At 33.3% G+C, this 20,143-nt stretch overlaps 2 protein-coding genes across 2 annotated transcripts; both read right to left on the bottom strand.

Annotated features, from left to right (window-relative positions):
- Window positions 1-1,962: 1,962 nt before the first annotated feature.
- Window positions 1,963-13,309, bottom strand: LOC110624970 (PRA1 family protein A3; the record flags this gene model as incomplete). The annotated part of the gene is made up of 6 exons (XM_043961136.1): window positions 1,963-2,259; window positions 10,994-11,065; window positions 11,166-11,254; window positions 11,334-11,420; window positions 13,066-13,144; window positions 13,246-13,309. Coding segments are annotated over 6 exons (495 nt in total), but the record flags the coding sequence as incomplete, so codon positions are not given.
- A 2,050-nt stretch (window positions 13,310-15,359) lies between these two features.
- On the bottom strand, window positions 15,360-18,286 carry LOC122724935 (receptor-like protein 9DC3). Its single transcript, XM_043961233.1, has 2 exons — window positions 17,008-18,286; window positions 15,360-16,734 (listed from the first exon to the last, which is right to left on the bottom strand). Exons 1-2 carry the CDS (start codon window positions 18,204-18,206, stop codon window positions 15,480-15,482), a joined length of 2,454 nt encoding a protein of 817 aa, XP_043817168.1. The 5' UTR covers window positions 18,207-18,286; the 3' UTR covers window positions 15,360-15,479.
- Between the last annotated feature and the right edge of the window lie 1,857 nt (window positions 18,287-20,143).

Raw genomic sequence — 20,143 nt, 5'->3', positions numbered from 1 at the left:
GTCGATTTTTCCTAACATCTTAATATATAAAAAATAAAAATTAAATATTGAAAAAAAAAACAGATATCTCTATTGGAATAGAGCCATCAAGAATGTGACAAGTTTTTGTTGGCATTTCAAATTTCTTGGTGTATATAAATTTAAAGTTCAAAAATTCTAATATTAATGATTCTGTATCGTTCTTTATGCATAACAAGTGGAATATAATTTATATGACATTTATTTTCAGGACGATTTGCTTAGAAAGATTCTCATGTCATTATTTATTAATATTATTAATAAAATAAAAAGTTTGCATTTAAAATACATGGATTAGTATAAAAAAATATTTAATTTAAATTTTTTAAAAATTGATAAAATTCTAAAATTATAAATTTTACTATAATAGTATCTAATTTTAGAACTTAAATATCTTGTTTACTTGATAATTTCATATGAATTATTTTATTACATAAAGCTAAATTTTTAATTAATTTATAATTTAATTAAAATCTTTAAAAATTAATATAATATAACCAAAAATAGCTAAATTTATATTCATTAACCATTAAATTCTTAAGAATTTATTATTATACTTCAATCTCTATTCATTTGCCGTAAAAAACTACAACAAGATTTATTCTTATTTTTTAGTTTTACATATTTAATTTATTTAAATTTTAATCATATCCACTTTTAAATACAGTGTCTAATTTTTCTCTAAACATTATTAAAATATGAAATCTCTTGATTAACTTTTAATTAGAGTATCTCTATCAGAATGGAGCCTTCTTTGTATTCCAAATTTCTTGGTATTTATGAATTAAAGTTACAACTCAATTTTCTAAATTTGTTTTTTTCTTTGATATTAGACAATTCATTCAATTTCTAATTTGAATGATTCTCTACCTTTCTTTACGCATAACAAGTGGATGATAATTTCTCTGACATTTATTTCCAAGGCCATTTACTTAGAATGATTCTCAAGTCATTATTTGTCTTTTTTTATATATATAAATACAGCTTATATATAAAAAATCAATCCAAAAAAATCAAACTCCAAGCAAAACTTATCACTCATAAGTTTTTCAAAATGTGCAGATAAGATCTCAAACTTTGAAATATATTTTTCAAAATGTGCAGAATGATTCTCAAGAATTTGCATCTCTCATCATCCAATTGTAAAATTAGTTCCTTTTTCTTTGAAATATATTTTTATTTGCTTTTTTAATCGAATTTATATTATTCGATTAAAGTGTATAAAAAGTTTTATTAAAGTGTATAAAAAGTCTTCCATTACCAAACCTATCTCACTGATCAGAGGCCACGAAAGATCATGTTGGCTTTCGCCGCTGCTGCAACCACCGGCAACGAAAGCCCGCATCAGCATTTGAGCAGCTGCAGCAAAGCCACTGATTGTCTGATATCAGCAACCACAACCATCACAGTATTTGTCACAGCACTACCCCTAATAATACCACCCATTAACCAGCACCACCACTTAATCAGTATAATCATTAACCTGTTAAGTAATACCTCTTCCACTTTTGTCTTCCCTTCTTTACCGGCACCATCTTATGAGCATTGCCAGTATAGAAATTTTTAGGTAAATCCGATTCATTATGGACTTAAAAGAGACATTGAAGTGAATCCATTTATTTTTTTCATGAAGGAACCAACTTATTTGTATCTTACAGGTGTTTCAATCCATGTTGAATCGAATTCAGACAAGTATTTCCCTTGCCAAAGAGGAGGGCTAATGAATTATGGCATACCCTGATACAGTGGAAGAGGAGAACAGTACAAAGTATTTGTCTTAAATTTGATATTAGTCCAAGATTCAAACAAGCTCTTCATTAAAATAAATAGAAGCAACAAAAAAATAATAATAACAATAAGAAATAAAATGGATAATAAAACGACAGTTCTTTCTTTGACTTTCGAACTCTAGGTAAATCACAGAAGAAGGTCAAAGTTATTTACGAAAAATATATAGGAAATTCATAACACAGAAGGGGAAAAAGAAAATCAAGCAGAATAATTTTTTTTCTTTTTTCTAACATCCTCCATCGAATGAGCTGACAATTTGTTTATATGTACAAAGAATACTTGCAACTTAACTGAAATTGAAGTTGCGCATCAGGGATGGAGTGGTACACTTCAACTCCATGACCAGTCACAGCTCACTATAATTGCGCCACACAGCACGAAATTCTTCCCGGAATGTGTTGAGGCGTGCCTTCAGATTAGGTGTCTTGACACTTGCATGAAGAACTGTAACTGCAAGCAACAATATACTGGCTCATTAAAACTGAAATATCATACGAGGAATGATATGGAACAGTTAGACTCCTATTAAGATTAAGATTATTTTTGCATATTAGGATTTTATTTCTATTGTAAATAGCCTCCCTTCGCTATTAGGATTTTAGACTCCTATTAGGATTAGGATTATTTTTGCATATTAGGATTTTATTTCTATTGTAAATAGCCTCCCTCGGCAATTAGGATTTTAGACTCCTATTAGGATTAGAATTATTTTTGCATATTAGGATTTTATTTCTATTATAAATAGCCTCCCTTGGCTATTAGAAACTGACTTTCCAATTTTTAAGAAATTTCAATAAGACTTTTCGTCTTTTAGCCTATCTTTTCTCTTATTTCGTCTTAACCAAACGATATTGGTTACAACTCCTGACGGAGTCTAAATAGTTGATAAGCGGCTGTCGAAGCCGTAAAAAATAAACCTATTATCAATCAACAAATAAATTTGCAGATAGTGGCAATAGAGTCGAATCACAGGGAATTGACACTAAAGATCTTCCTAATAAAGACCAAGATAAGTAAATAACAAATAATTAAAAGAGGGGGGGTTTGATTTGATGAATTAATATTGAACAGCAAAAGAAAGCAATAATTTAAATGAATGAAAATCTCAATGGGAGAGGGATTCTAGTTGAAGTATGAGTATATCTCAGTTTGTTCAGAATTGATCATTGATTATCTAAGACTCTTGCTTTATTTCAATAAATTAGTTTTGGTTGTGGAAGACGCTTCTCACAATCCAAATTCCTCCTTAGTTCTAGTTTGATTAGGAAACGTTCGCTAATCAAACACTAATCAACAAATTGCCAAGGAACGTCCTTGGGGCATTGTAGCATTGAACAACTGTTGACTGCATTAAGACTTAGAGAAACCCAATTCTATCATTGCCAACCGCGTGGTCAAGTTTAGATTATGCAACTTGATTAAATGTGTATTTGAACAACCTAAGCAATTACGGACCTAAATCATCCAAACAATATTACTTAAGCAATTTAAAAGCAATGGGCCCTTATTGATTCTAAAAGCTAAGTAATAATTATGGATAGATCAAATTGCATAAATATTGAAAGCAAATAAGAGTTTTAACAATGGAGTTTTAAATCTCCCAATTCATCACAAACTGAATTTCCTCAAGTTCAACTAGAAAAGAAAGGAAATTAGCCACTCATGGTGGACTAAATGAACAAAAGATGAAAAGAAAGGAAAAGGAAAGAAGCTGCAGGGTTTCTGGCGAGGGGAGAAGATGCTGAGTAGCTGATCAGAAGATGCCCTTTGCTGGTTTGGAGGTTGCTCTTTTATAGCTGAAGAATTCCATCCTTCTAGGGTTTTGAAATCCCTTTTTAATTTGGCTTGTGATTCCTCTTTTGATGTTGAATTTAATTGCAACTGGAATTCCTTAGGTGAGAAACTCTTTCGTAGCTCTTGGAATTGTGTTGGTAGTGATTGAGTTGGATTTGGACTTCTGAAAATTCGAAATTTGGTTCCCTGCTGTTTTCCCGCCTCTGCTGTTAATTTCTGCTGTCAAGGTGATTTTGGCAGTTTCTGCGAGTGATTTGGGCAAATCACTTGCCCAATCTGCCCCAATCGCTCTCTGGGATTCAGTCCAGTTTCTGTCTCTGTCTCTGCGAGTGATTTGGCCAGTTTCTGCGAGTGATTTGAGCAGATCACTTGCCCATATCACTTCTGCCTGTTGCCTCCAGGTTTTTGCTTCAGCTTGATCTGGGCAGTGATTTGGGCAAATCACTGACCCAATCACTTTTCTGTCATTTTCTGCACTTTTTCTCCATTTTTCCAATTTCTTCCTTTTCTGTAAAAACAAGGTAAAAACCATAAATTAAGCTAAATAATGTGTAAATAAATAGTAATAAATATAATAAAAATGTGGCTAAATTATGCTTGATCAAATACCCCCACACCTAGCCTTTTACTTGTCCTCAAGCAATAAATAACTTAGCCAATCAAGTCCCCCTTTTCTTTTGAGCCTAAATACCACTTAATCAGCCCCCCCTAGACTCCTAAATTGAAGCAACACAGTATAGAGTACATGTACCAAGGTCATCCTCTTCTTTCCTTGTTTCCTTTCACCTACCATGGTCAAGAGAAAGGTTTTTGACTCAATCATGCTTATTCTTTTATGTTAGGTTTAATGCAACCCCTAGGAGTGACTTGCCACCTTTTCTCTTTCTCCTTTTTATTTTATTTTTATTTTTATTTTCAGCAGCACTTATTCTTATCCTTGCCTGAAAAAGTCACTAACCTTTTTACGCGATTGTGTACATGGGTGATACACCCCCAGTTACTCAGTTAGTCACTTGTTCAAGTGGCTACTAGCTCTGTTCATAGTCTAGACCATCGAAACTTATTTGCTTGAAAAAGTCACTGACCTTTTTACGCGATTGTGTACATGGGTGATACACCCCCGGTTACTCAGTCAGTCACTTCTCCAAGTGGCTATTAGGCTCAGTTCATAGTCTTAGACCATTGGAACAGGTTTATGATTTGTGCTTTGTGCTGGTTTTTCATGATAGTTTGGGCAAATCAGCTCATAGGGAGTTACACTAACTTTGTGTTTGCATGTATTTGTATTTTTATTTCCCTTGCCCTTGGCAAATTTAAGGATTCAATTCAAGAGAAAAACTCCCTAAGTGAAGGTAACATACTGTGAATGATTCAATTTAGGCTTAAAGGGATGACAAATCAATGGGGTCATGAGATAAAGAAGCTATTTTAACCTTGTTATCTATGTTGAGTAGAGCAATTAGCTAAGACAAAATTCTCTGTGTGTGTGCAAGAAGTGTGAAAAAAATTCTGGTGTGTGCAAAAAAGGGGTAAGAATAATGCAAAAAGAAACAAAAAGAAACAAATAGATGATGGAATCAATGCAAAAATAACCTAACAATACCCCCACACCTATGACAAACATTGTCCTCAATGTATAAGCATAAATATAAAAAATTTAAGAAGGAAAGGGAAAATGACTTCTTGGCCTGTGGGTGATTTGACCAGTGATTTGGGCAAATCACTGGTCAAATCACTGTCTGTCATGGTGGTGGGGCAGAAAATGGTCCTCCAGGAGCTGCAGCAAGTACTTCATATGCTGCATTCTGTCCTTGATTCTGGTGAGATGAGCCTCCACCAAATGGTCTTGAAGTGCCTTTTATGTCCTCCAAGGTCCACCCAATTGCTTTTTTGTGCTTCCTTAACACATCAAGGAGCTTTTCTTCTTCTTCTTGGCTGAGCTGGTTGGAAATAATTACTGGAAGTGTATTTCCAGCCTCCAAGTATGCATATTTGAGGTGGCTGGGCAAGGGTTTCAGATTTGGTGTATCTGCTGTCTGCTCTGGTTTCTGTTGTTTGATGTCTGATTTGGCCAGTGATTTGGGCAAATCACTGGTCAAATCACTCTCTGTCAAGTCTGTCTGCTCCAGTGACTTGGGCGAGACAGAGTCTGTTTGCTTAGGTGATTTGGGCAGATCATTTGGTGATTTGGGCTGATCACCTTCTGTCATGTCTGTCTGCTCACTGATTTGGGCAGATTGTCTGGGTGATTTGGGCAGATCACTGCCCTGATCACTTTCTGACAGATTTTTTTCCATGGCCTGTTTTTGTAATTTTTCAGCCCTACTGTCTTGCAGCTCTTTTCCACTCCTCAATGTGATGGCACTAGCATTTTGCCTTGGATTTATCTCAGTTTGGGAGGGTAGCTTTCCTTGTGATTCAAGCTTACTCAAGGATGAAGCCATTTGTCCCACTTGTTGCTTCTTTGCTGGCTGCTTGAGTGAACAATGCTCTGCCTTTGTTGTTTGGACAAACACAACAGTGGGCTGTGCTGGTTCAACAAATTCATCAGTTGCTGGTTTTTGGTCAGCAACGGGGGATGCGATCTGAGCTTCAGCAGGTGCTGGTACTGATTCAGTGACATATGTTGCTAGTTCAGCAAGTGTAGCAACTTTTGGTTTAGTTGGGGCAGTTTCTGAGGTGGCTGATTTTTGGACAACAGCAGGTTCAGCAATTTCTGGTGTAATTGTGGAGGTTTCAGCAGGTTCAGGTTCGGTTGGGGCAATTTCAGTAGTTGCTGATTTTTGGACAGCAGGTGCTGTTTCTGCAGTGTATATTTCTGATTCAGCTGGTTCAGCAACAGGCTATGCTGGGAATGTTGCTGGTTCAGAATTATTGACAGCAGTTGTTGTCTTTGTTTCAGTAGCTTGGACAGGTAGGTTCCCAGTTTGAACTTCAGCTTCTTCACGTGCAACAGGGGGTTCTGCCATTGCTGGATTTTCTGCAGTAATCTGGAAATTAGTTTCTGGTGCAATTTCAGCAGTGGCAGGCGTGGCAGTGGGTGATTTTGCTGGTGCATAAAATTCTACAGCAGGTGCATCAGCAAAATCTGTAGGTGTAGAAAAATCTGCTGGTGCAGAAAATTCTGCTGGTGCAGAAAATTCTGCAGTAACCTGGAATCGGGTATCTGGTTCAGCTTCAAGTGTAGTGGTGATTTGTGCAGCAGACTCAACAGCTTGGTCTGTTTCTTCGTCATCGTCCCATAGATCTTGAAGCTCTTCCTCTCTTCTTAATATGTGCGCGTTCATTGAATTGACCGCTTGATCCACTTGCTGTTGGAGAATTTTCCCAGAAATTTCCAATTTCCTCACCATCTCTTCAAGTTCCATATTGGAGTTTTGAGGTGTTGCTTGGGCTTGATAGTTTTGGTAGTAGTTAGCCCTTGCATAGTCATAATTCGGGTGGTCTCTCCAACATGGATTGTAGGTATCAAGGTAGGGATCATGTCTTGGTTGGCTATTGAATCCTCCAAAGGCATGTACTTGCTGGTAATCCACATAAAGTGTAGGACATCGATCAGTTGGGTGTCCTACATATGTGCAAATCTCACATGGTCTGTTTCGCTAAAGTTGTTGAACTTGTTGAGCTTGAGCTATACCATAATTCCTCACAATAGAGGTTAGTTCAGAAATTTGAGAAGAGAGAAAAGACATACTTACCGTAGCCATGCTTGTAAGGTCTTGGCAGTGCATTCAATTTCAGGATCGTAAAGAAGAGCTTCTTTACGATCAGCCCTGGTCATAAAAGGAAAATACGTTAGTTTAAATCAATTCCCCGGCAACGGCGCTAATTTTTGATAAGCGGTTGTCGAAACCGTAAAAAATAAACCTATTATCAATCAACAATTAAATTTGCAGATAGTGGCAATAGGGTCGAACTACAGGGAATTGACACTAAAGATCTTCCTAATAAAGACCAAGATAAGTAAATAACAAATAATTAAAAGAGGGGGGTTTGATTTGATGAATTAATATTGAACAGCAAAAGAAAGCAATAATTTAAATGAATGAAAATCTCAATGGGAGAGGGATTCTAGTTGAAGTATGAGTATATCTCAGTTTGTTCAGAATTGATCATTGATTATCTAAGACTCTTGCTTTATTTCAATAAATTAGTTTTGGTTGTGGAAGACGCTTCTCACAATCCAAATTCCTCCTTAGTTCTAGTTTGATTAGGAAACGTTCGCTAATCAAACACTAATCAACAAATTGCCAAGGAACGTCCTTGGGGCATTGTAGCATCGAACAACTGTTGACTGTATTAAGACTTAGAGAAACCCAATTCTATCATTGCCAACCGCGTGGTCAAGTTTAGATTATGCAACTTGATTAAATGTGTATTTGAACAACCTAAGCAATTACGGACCTAAATCATCCAAACAATATTACTTAAGCAATTTAAAAGCAATGGGCCCTTATTGATTCTAAAAGCTAAGTAATAATTATGGATAGATCAAATTGCATAAATATTGAAAGCAAATAAGAGTTTTAACAATGGAGTTTTAAATCTCCCAATTCATCACAAACTGAATTTCCTCAAGTTCAACTAGAAAAGAAAGGAAATTAGCCACTCATGGTGGACTAAATGAACAAAAGATGAAAAGAAAGGAAAAGGAAAGAAGCTGCAGGGTTTCTGGCGAGGGGAGAAGATGCTGAGTAGCTGATCAGAAGATGCCCTTTGCTGGTTTGGAGGTTGCTCTTTTATAGCTGAAGAATTCCATCCTTCTAGGGTTTTGAAATCCCTTTTTAATTTGGCTTGTGATTCCTCTTTTGATGTTGAATTTAATTACAACTGGAATTCCTTAGGTGAGAAACTCTTTCGTAGCTCTTGGAATTGTGTTGGTAGTGATTGAGTTGGATTTGGACTTCTGAAAATTCAAAATTTGGTTCCCTGCTATTTTCCCGCCTCTACTGTTAATTTCTACTGTCAAGGTGATTTTGGCAGTTTCTACGAGTGATTTGGGCAAATCACTTGCCCAATCTGCCCCAATCGCTCTCTGGGATTCAGTCCAGTTTCTGTCTCTGTCTCTGCGAGTGATTTGGCCAGTTTCTGCGAGTGATTTGGGCAGATCACTTGCCCATATCACTTCTGCCTGTTGCCTCCAGGTTTCTGCTTCAGCTTGATCTGGGCAGTGATTTGGGCAAATCACTGACCCAATCACTTTTCTGTCATTTTCTGCACTTTTTCTCCATTTTTCCAATTTCTTCCTTTTCTGTAAAAGCAAGGTAAAAACCATAAATTAAGCTAAATAATGTGTAAATAAACAGTAATAAATATAATAAAAATGTGGCTAAATTATGCTTGATTAATAGTCCTACATCAGATTGGTATCAGAGCGAAGTTCGACCATGACAGATAACCAAGAGGCGCGACTTGCTGCGATTGAGGCATCTTTGGCAGAATTGAGGGAGATGATCGGACAACTGACCCTGCAGCAGGGAACCCATCAACCCGCCGCCGCCGCACACCCCCAACCAGTCGCCAATCTTATGGCCGCCAATACTAAAGTCACCTATATGGTGAAGAACATCTTATGTTCAACAAAACAGGAGGATGAGACGCAAAGGAGGAAGATTTTCCAGGCAAAATATCGAGTAGGAGAGGCAATTTGCAGGCTAATTATAGATAGTTGCAGTTGTGAGAATCTGATAGCTAAGCAATTGGTGGAGAAATTGCAGTTGCCTACACAGCCGCATCCTTCGCCATACAAAGTCGGATGGATTAAGGAAGGTCCGACAATTGAGGTCAACAGAATTTGCAGCGTGCCTATCTTGATTGGTAAATCTTATACTGAACTTGTTAATTGTGATGTTGTGGATATGGATTGCTGTGGAATTTTGCTAGGTCATCCTTGGCAGTTCGATGTTGGTGCTTTGCATAAGGGGAAGGAAAATTCATACATGTTCATGTGGAATCAAAAGAAGATTACTATCTTGCCTTCCAGTTCTGCGAAACATTCTAAAGTGGAAGAGAAGAATGATGTTGCTATTCCTACGGGAGTGCATAAGCTATCAGACGCAGTTGAGAAATCTGGAGGCACACTAGTTTTATTGGTGAGAGAAAAAAGTACAATTGAGGATGCACCACCTTTACCACCACTCGTCAAAGAGCTGTTGAAGGAGTTTCCTAAGATAGTGGAGGAATCACCCAAGCTTCCACCTCCGCAGGATATCCAACATCAGATTGATCTCATTCCTAGATCAAAGTTATCGAATCTGCCTCATTACGAGATGAGTCCAAAGGAGAGTGAAATCCTCCAAGACCAGGTAGAATTTGCTTACAATAATGTTGCCCATAGCTCCGCAAAGATGTCACCGTTTGTTGTTGTGTACAGGAAAGTCCCAGAGTATACAGTTGATCTTATTGCCTTTCCCACAGGTTCTCACAACAGTATTACCGCAAGCAACTTGGCAAAGCAGCACGTGGATGTTTTCAAACAGATACAACAATACCTTACAAAAGCCAATGACAAATATAAAGTTACAGTTGATGAACATAGGCGTTTCAAGTCCTTCAATGTCGATGACCAAATTATGGTGTATTTAAGCAAGGAGCGTGGTGGAGGACAGAAAAAGCTTGACGCCAAGAAGATTGGTCCATTCCGAATCATTCAGAATATCAATGACAATGCCTATATTCTTGATCTCCCACATGAGATGAAAATTTCCAAGACGTTTAATATGGCAGATCTATTTCAGTACTACCCTGCTGATGACAACTCTAGGACGAGTTGTTTACAAGTAGAAGGAAATGATATGGAGCAACTAGGCTTGGATTTTACGGCAGATTTAGACCGAGGCTAACTTTTGCATTCTAATTTTTTTTTTTTTGATATTTTGGGTATTTTCATAATTTTTCATATTAGGGTTTTGTTTTTCATATTGAACTCGAGGTCGAGTTCTTTACAAGTGGAAGGGAATGATATGGAACAGTTAGACTCCTATTAGGATTAGGATTATTTTTGCATATTGGGATTTTATTTTTATTGTAAATAGCCTCCCTTGGCTATTAGGATTTTAGACTCCTATTAGGATTATGATTATTTTTGCATATTAGGATTTTATTTCTATTGTAAATAGCCTCCCTTGGCTATTAGGATTTTAAACTCCTATTAGGATTAGAATTATTTTTGCATATTAGGATTTTATTTCTATTATAAATAGCCTCCCTTGGCTATTAGAAACTAACTTTCCAATTTTTAAGAAATTTCAATAAGACTTTTCGTCTTTTAGCCTATCTTTTCTCTTATTTCGTCTTAACCAAACAATATTGATTACAACTCTTGACGGAGTCTAAATAGTCCTACATCAAAGAATTATTCAAAGCATTATATATAGGATGAAGAATTTACCAAGGAGGCCAATGCCAAATGCCCATAAAACAAACAGCAGAGTGCCAGAAGTGAAGCACAGAATAAAACTGGCTGAGAAAACAAAATCATTTGATCAGGCAAAATTCATAGAACCATTACAGATCAGTACTGAACTACTGATTGAGAATAAAGTTTTGAGAAATCTAAACACCAGCTGAGAATAAAAAGACAAACACCCCACGAGGTTGGCCACAGATGTATACTGATTTTTTGGATGAAGGACGGCCACGAATGACAGGCCTGTAAATACAAGTGTGGTAAGCACAATTTCTATCCAATCGACAAACAAACATAGAAAAGCAACTGAGCATCAACTAACATGTGAGGAGGCCTCATCTTTGCTGCCAAATGTGGAGAGAACTTTCTTACTGTTCTTGTCACCTTTTCACTGAAAGTAGCTGCAAAACTGAAAAATAAACCTTCAGCACCAAAAAATAGGAAAAATAGAGTCTCTATCCACTGCAAACTTAAGAACAAGTTAAAGGCATATGCATATCCTACATGCCAGGTCATGGGGTAGAGTTGGTAAATGTTATAGGTTATAGGAAGTAGATAAGTTAATATAGGTTATAGGAAGTAAATATTGATAGATGAGTCAGTTGCTTAATTTTAGGGATTGTATAATCATATACTTGATTTTCCTTCCTGTTTAGATACTGTCTCTCATGCATAAATAGATTATAATCTCTATTGTGAAATAGAACAAAATATTATCTTTCTACATGGTATCAGAGCGACTTAAAACTCTGTTTATTTGGATTATCCATAAATGGTAATATTTGGAGGTTTAGACCTCTGTTCATTTGGATTACTCATAAATGGTAACATTTGGAGATTTAGGACTTTATTTATTTGGGTTACCCATAAAGGGTAACATTTGAAAACTTAGAACTCTGTTTATTTAGGTTATCAATAAGGGTAACATTTGGAGACTTAGGGCTTTGTTCATCGGGCACTGTTCGTCGGGTACTGTTCACGAGTTCAGTTCTTCTAATCCTTTGTTTATTTTGATTGTTTTGGATTGGTTGTTTTTATGGCTGAAGTTGATTATATATGTAACAAGTTGGCCATGATTAACATTTATTCTCCAACTTGAGTAGGAGTGTTATAGGTTTTAGGAAGTAAATATGTTAATATAGGTTATAGGAAATAAATATATTAATATAGGAAGTAAATATTAATAGATGGTCAATTGCTTAATCTTAAGGATCATATAATCATATAATCATATACTTGATTTTCCTTCCTGTTTAGATGCCGTCTCTCATGTATAAATAGATTATAATCTCTATCGTGAAATATAACAAAATATTATCTTTCTACAGTAGATTAACTTCCATGCTTTGAAAATAACATGGCAAAAACATGGGGAATAAACACATGATTCAACAAAGAAGAAACGCATCTGTGCTATGGCCTTAACAAAAAAAGCATTATGAAATGGGATGTCTGATTAAGTAAATATATAGCTCCAAATAATAAAATTGTCAAGTTATTTTCTCCATGCTTCTCTTTGTAATTTCTTGATTGCAAGTAAGACAGCCCACGCTTATCTCATACTCAGATTACAAGCTAAAAAGTAGACAAGGCATTTTAAGTAACTAAACAAACCAACGCAGTGATCATTGAGTGATCACCTCTCTATTGACTGGCTCGCAAAATACCCAAGCTTTTACATCGACTTTAAGCATGAGTCTTCAACGATTTACATGCACATATACTCTATGACACAAGAGTAACAACTTAGATGTTTCTAAAGGCCTATCTTTAATTCTTTTGACATGCAACAGCAAAATCAATTTCAGTAGCATGAAGTTATACCTTAATTCAACCTACCTTCGAAGGGAAAACCCACACTGCTACGTATGAATAACATAAGGTAAATTTGTACTTTGTGAATAACACAAATGATTACCACCCACCCTCATACAAGATCCAACAAATTTTAGAACTACTAATGTCATTTTTAGAAAACCAAAGAGGGAAACCATACAATTGAAGCATTAGACAACCATAAGAAAATCAAAGATTCAATAATGAAAGTAGAATACCTATCATTAAGAAAAGCAAAGCTTAAAGCTGTCAAAGCAGCAGCAAGAATAGCCATCGGCCTTGTGAGACATGCAACCCCTGAAACCAAAATACAACAAAAACTACTCCTAATTACAGAAATGAATTAGAACCCAAAACTCATAATTTAATTTACTAATATCTGTGCTTCCTTGGCTTACCCAGAACGAATACTATCAAAATGAAGTAGTTTGTCCTGTAGCTGCCAAAAAAAATATAATAAAATAATTATTTCATTAATAAAAAATATAAATTACTATTAATTGACCATTGATTATAAAATTTAAATTTTTTAATAACTAAAATACTTTTTTAAGAAGTTAATATTTTCTTTTTTAATAAAAAATTATTTTTATTTATTATTTTAATATAAAAAATTGAGAAATTATTATTTTAATTTTCAAAAATTAGTGTCCATTATTTTTTTTATTATCGTTATAATTAAATTTAATATTTAAAATATAAAAATCAATTCTCTATAATTATAAAAATTTCTATACTTATAAAAATCAATTTAAACATACTCTGACTATAAAATGTGAGTACAAAAATTAATTTTTAATTTTAATTAAGTATAAAAAATTTTATATTTATATTTTTATACTTACTAAATATTAAATTTATATTTTAAAAATAAAATTATTTATTATAACAATAAATAAGAAAAATAATGAATAAAATTCATAAATTCACTCGATTTTTAAAATTTAAAATAATACTTTTTATTTTTAAATTGAGAATTGGAGATTGAGAATGAGTAAAATTTAAAATCTCTTGGATTTACTCAAATACACTCATTATAAAATACATGTATCATCAAACTAAACGTGTGAGTATAATTTTTTATTTTTTATTATTAAAATAATATATAAAATAATAATCTATTATAAAAATAACATTAACATTTAAAAAAGTATTTTCATCGTTAAAAAATGTAAAATCTCTTATCTATAATTAATTAACAGTAATTTATATTTTTTTAAGAAAAAATATTTTAAATAAAAAATAAATTTAAAAACTAATTTATTATTGAAAATTTTATTAAATTTCAGAAAAATTACTGTAAATCACCAAAAAAAAACCTCACCGGTTTCACAATATCATACACTTTTTATATGTAAAGATTTTTAATTTAACTATGACTTTAAAATTATATTATTAAGATAATTTAAAAAATTTTATTCGGAACAATTCTTTTTATTTATTGATGAGAGTGAATTAGGAAATTGAAACTGATATAAATATTTTTTTTGGTAATCCATATATAAATAAAATTTAATTTTTGGCTAAAAAGTTGAAATATAGTTATTGGAAATTTTTAAAAATATTCAAAAAGTTTTATTTTTAAAACCATTAAATTAATTAGAGGTGAGCAGTATTCAGTTCAAATCGAAAAAATCGATCGAATCGAATTAATTTGAAATTTTAGTTTAATTTTTTATTCATTTCAGTTTGGTTTTTAATTTTAAAAATTTTGATTATTTCGGTTCAATTCAGTTTTGATAAAAAAAATAAAAAAAATTGAACCGAACCGATTAGTGATAATAATATGTTATTTTCAATAATATTGAGAAATTAGATCATATTAAAATTAAAATATTTTAATTAAATTTTAAAATACTAAAAATAAAGTATAAAAAATAAAAAATTTATTAAAAATCGAAATTGATCAAATCGAACTGAATCAGACTGATTCAATTTGATTCGATTATTGACCAAAATTAGTTTGGTTTGATTTTTATAAATATTAAAATTTTAATTTTCGATTTATCCAGTTCAGTTTGATTTAAAACCGAATCGACCAAAATGCTCATCCCTAAAATCAATAGACCAAGAAATAATTTTTCCGTTTAAAATTTTTACATAATTTCATAAAATTTTTCCATTCTTAAACAATAAAAATTAACCCAACATAAAAATTACAAATTAAATATAGTTTTTAAATGAGGGATCGAGAATAAAACCTCAAATATTTCAGATTTATTCGGATACACCTAATAATAAATAAATTAAAATAATAATATTAATAAATTAAATATTATTAATTTTTTTCAAATTTTGTCTCACATTTTCATGTTTATATATTCACTATATACTATAATACATCAAGTTATTTTAATTTTTTATACATATTAAAAAGACAATATTTAAAAAAAAAAAAGAAAAAGAAATATAATGCTATGTTTTCCACTGCATTCATGTCGGATCTGTATCTTCATTTTGCATCTGCTCACTTATTCTTCATCTACCTAACATGTTAGAAATTTCATGAAAAAAGAAAAAAAAGAAGAAAAAGAATAGTAAGAAACTCATGTTAAAAAGAAAGTTGATTAAGATGAAATTATATGCGAAGAAACAAATATTACAAAACATTACCTGTAAATACCAAGAAATCCTAGTTTTTGAATCTTTTTGGCTTTGGACGTCTTTGTCCTTCAACTATCCTCACAAACCATATTGGTTTTCTTGTTTTAAACACACGATATCCCATTGCAATACCAAATATTACTCCACATCCATACCCTGCCACTACAGGTTGCCACCCAAATCCAAATTTAGAATTGGAATCATCTTCCTTGGATATTTCTGGTTTTTGCCTCTCCCCATTATTGCATTTTTCTAGTGGAAATCCACACAATCCCAAATTTCCTTCATATGAACTTTTATCAAATGTGTTGAACTGCTTTCCTTCAGGTATGGGTCCTTCAAGTCGATTATCTGAAACCCGAAATACTTGCAGAAATGTTAAATCTGTCAACTGCATAGGAATCCTTCCAACAAGGAAATTTGAAGAGAGGTCTAGTGATTCCAAATTGGACAATTCCCTCAATGATGGTTGAATATTGCCCGTGAGTTGATTGTGAGACAAGTTGAGCAACTTAAGTGCTTTAAGCTTTCCAATAGACTGTGGGATCTCCCCTGTGAATTTGTTGCCTGACAAATCAATGGTTGTCAGAAGTGTTTGGATTCTCCCCAACTCAATCTCAACTCCTTTGAATGTCAGACTCACAGAATAATCGTAAGAAGAATTTGGTGCCCTCATGTACTCCATCTTGACATCAAAGTTCATCATTGCTTTGAAATTATTGAAATACCCTGAAGGTAATGGTCCGCTCAACATGTTATCGGAGAGGTCAAACATTCGCAGCTTTGAGAAGGAATAATTGGTAGAGGACCCTTTCACAAATCCATGTAGTTTATTGGATTTCAGAATTAGAATTTGCAGCTCCGGAAGAGTTTCCAAGAAATGGGGGAATGAGTCATCTATATTATTGTTTCCAAGATCTAAAATCTCCAAATTTCTACAATTGGAAATGGACAGAGGGATTCTCCTTTGCAATTGATTGCCATTGAAGTTCAAATATCTCAAGCTGCCTCTTGCTGAAAACGTCTCAGGGATGGTTCCTTGGAAATTGTTCATGCCCAAATGCAGCACCGAGAGATCATTGCTGAAATTTCCCAAACATTGTGGGATGAAGCCGTTCAAATTGTTGTTTGACAAGTCAAGAATTTGGAGAGAGTTTAGGTTGCAAACAGCTGAAGAAACTTCTCCTACCAATTTATTAGATGAAAGAATGAGAACAGTTAAGTCCGCAAGTTCGAAAATTGAGCTTGGAATGAAGCCATACAACTTGTTATTGCTCAAATCAATATAGCTCAATGAATTGTCTTGGAATGGACCTAAATGACCGGTAAGTTGGTTATTGTTGAGGATTAAACGCCACAACTCAGGCAGGGTAAACACAGAGGGTGGTATTGTTGCATTTAATAAGTTATTTTCGAGCCACAAAATCTGAAGTTGTTTAAGGTTTTTAAAAGAGGAGGGAATCTCACCACTGAAATTGTTATTGGACAGGTATAAATAAGAGAGCCGCTTAAGGCTTCCAAGTGAAGATGGAATTTGACCACTGAAATTATTGGAGGAGATATCCAACATAATGAGTCGAGTCAACTTACCCAACAATTTCAAATTTGAAACTCTAAAATTGCAGCTCCTCAGCTCCAAAATTTCTAAAGACTTCAAATTACTGATAAAATCATAGTCCAAATAAATTGGAAATTGTGTAAAAGAAAGAATCAAAGACCTGAGAGAATTATTCCAATTATGGCGAGGTAAGGAACCATTGAGATCTTCATTGCCGAATAAATCAAGCAGTTGGAGGTTTGTTCGTTGAATAATGTTGTCTGGGAATTTTCCTTTCAATTCACATTTTCCAAGTGCAAGTGATGATAAATGAGAAGAGATATTCGTTAAAGAACTAGGTTCAACCATGGACATGTTTACATCTCCGAAGTCTAAGTCTCTTATCTTGGTTAGATTTCTAACAAGCTTGTCAAAAACCATTGGTTCTATTGTCAAACCGCCATTCCAAAAAAGATCAAGTGAAACCAATTTAGATAGACGACTGATATCGGGGATTTTTCCTTGCATTTCACAAGAGTTAAGTTGGAGAGATGTCAAAGAAGAAGACAAATTCATCAAGGAACTAGGTGCAACCACAGACATGTTTACATAACTCAAGTCCAATTCCCGTAATTGGGTTAGGTTTTGAACAAGCTTGGTAAAAATAGTGGTTTCTGATATCAAACCATCATTCGAAGAAAGATCAAGAGATAGCAAACCTGACAGGTAAGTAATTTCTGAAGGAATTTGACCCACAAAACCAGAATAGCTTAGATTAAGATGTGTTAACTTGGAAAACTGGCCAAACTGAGGAACAATTCGAGAGTGGTTGAAATCATTAAAAGACAAGTCGAGTTTTCGGAGATGGCGAAGAGAGAAAAGAGGATTGTTAGAATAGATAGGACCATACAATAAGCTATTAGAAAGGTGAAGGCCAATTACATTACCCGTTTCCATATCACATGTAATCCCATCCCACCAACAGCAATCAGTGCCCTCTTTCCAATACTTTGTCTTGAGATAAGGCTTGGGATAATAAGGAGGGACAAAGACAGCCTTTGCAATGGAAAAGGTTTCCTTCAATTGGAGCAAGGCAAGACTCTGGTCTCGTTGGCACAACATTGCTGAAGAGTTGGAATTCAAAGAAAAGGAAACTGAAGCTTGAAAATGAAAGTGAAACAAAAGGAGAAAGCTAGCAAGCCATACTAGACTAGCCATTCTGTTGAAGAAAGCTAAAAAGTTGGGAACTTTGAGGTATTAAAAAATCAGGGCAAGCATTTAGTATTTATAATATTATGAATATTTGTTGTTATTGGCAGCGACTTGACTTATTTTTTTCAGTATTGCTAAATCCCGATTAAAATAGTTTACAACAGTATATATATATATCGATTTTGGAGGTACCAAAGTTGATTTTTCCTAACTTCTTGATTAAAAAAAAAGAAAAAAAATCTCTGTCGGAGTAGAGCCATCAAGAATGTAACAAGTGTTTGTTGGCATTCCAAATTTTTTTGTATATATAAATTAAAGTTCATAATTTCTAATATTAATGATTCTGTACCGTTCTTTACGCATAACAAGTGGAATATAATTTATATGACTTTTATTTCCATGACCATTTGCTTAAAAAGATTCTCATGTTATTATTTATTGATATTACTAATAAAATAAAAAGTTTGCATTTAAAATACATGGATTAGTATAAAAAAATATTTAATTTAAATTTTTAAAAAATTGATAAAATTCTAAAATTATAAATTTTATTATAATAGTATCTAATTTTAGAACTTAAATATCTTGTTTACTTGATAATTTCATATGAATTATTTTATTATATTTATATGATACATAAAGCTATATTTTTTATTAATTTATAATTTAATTAAAATCTTTAAAAATTAATATAATATAACCAAAAATGGCTAAATTTATATTCATTAACCATTAAATTCTTAAGAATTTATTATTATACTTCAATCTCTATTCATTTGCCGTAAAAAACTACAACAAGATTTATTCTTATTTTCTAATCTTACATATTTAATTTATTTAAATTTTAATCATATCTACTCTTAAATACAGTGTCTGTATTTTTTCTCTAAACATTATTAAAATATGAAACCACTTGATTAACTTTTAATTAGAGTATCTCTATCAGAATGGAGTTTTCTTTGTATTCCAAATTTCTTGGTGTTTATGAATTAAAGTTAAAACTCAATTTTCTAAATTTGTTTTTTCTTTGATATTAGACAATTCATTCAATTTCTAATTTGAATGATTCTCTACCTTTCTTTACGCATACTCTACCTTTCTTTACGCATAACAAGTGGATGATAATTTCTCTGACATTTATTTCCAAGGCCGTTTACTTAAAATGATTCTCAAGTCATTATTTGTCTTTTTTTATATATATAAAGAAAGCTTATATATAAAAAATCAATCCAAAAAAATCAAACTCCAAACAAAACTTATTACTCATAAGTTTTTCAAAATGTGCAGATAAGATCTCAAACTTCTGGCCAAAGAAAGCCTTAGCCTTGCAAGAATTTGCATCTCTCATCGTCCAATTGTAAAATTAGTTCCTTTTTCTTTGAAATATATTTTTATTTGCTTTTTTAATCGAATTTATATTATTTGATTAAAGTGTATAAAAAGTTTTATTAAAGTGTATAAAAAGTCTTCCATCACCAAACCTATCTCACTAATCAGAGGCCACGAAAGATCATGTTGGCTTTCGCCGCTGCTGCAACCACCGGCAACGAAAGCCCGCATCAGCATTTGAGCAGCTGCAGCAAAGCCACTGATTGTCTGATATCAGCAACCACAACCATCACAGTATTTGTCACAGCACTACCCCTAATAATACCACCCATTAACCAGCACCACCACTTAATCATTAACCTGTTAAGTAATACCTTTTCCCTTCTTTGCCGGCACCATCTTATTATGAACTTCTATTTTTAGGTGAATCTGACTTATTATGGACTTAAAAGAGACATTGAAGTGAATCCATTTATTTTTTTTATGAAAGAACAGTACAAAGTATTTCCTTTGCCAAAGAGGAGGGCTAATGAATTATGGCATACCCTGATACAGTGGAAGAGGAGAACAGTACAAAGTATTTGTCTTAAATTTGATATTAGTCCAAGATTCAA

The sequence above is a fragment of the Manihot esculenta genome, chromosome 10, assembly GCF_001659605.2.
Source record: "Manihot esculenta cultivar AM560-2 chromosome 10, M.esculenta_v8, whole genome shotgun sequence".
In the NCBI taxonomy this organism is placed as follows: domain Eukaryota; kingdom Viridiplantae; phylum Streptophyta; class Magnoliopsida; order Malpighiales; family Euphorbiaceae; genus Manihot; species Manihot esculenta.
The sequence above is the reverse complement of the archived record's forward strand: the minus strand, read 5'-3'. Positions and strand labels throughout refer to the sequence as shown.

Excerpts from the sequence above, each read along its gene's own strand:
- LOC122724935 (XM_043961233.1), bottom strand. The coding sequence starts at position 18,206 with ATGGCTAGTCTAGTATGGCTTGCTAGCTTTCTCCTTTTGTTTCACTTT. Across the intron at positions 16,735-17,007 it reads CTCATTATGTTGGATATCTC|TGATTTGAGCAATAACAAGT; the intron begins CTCCAATAATTT and ends ATTGAGCTATAT.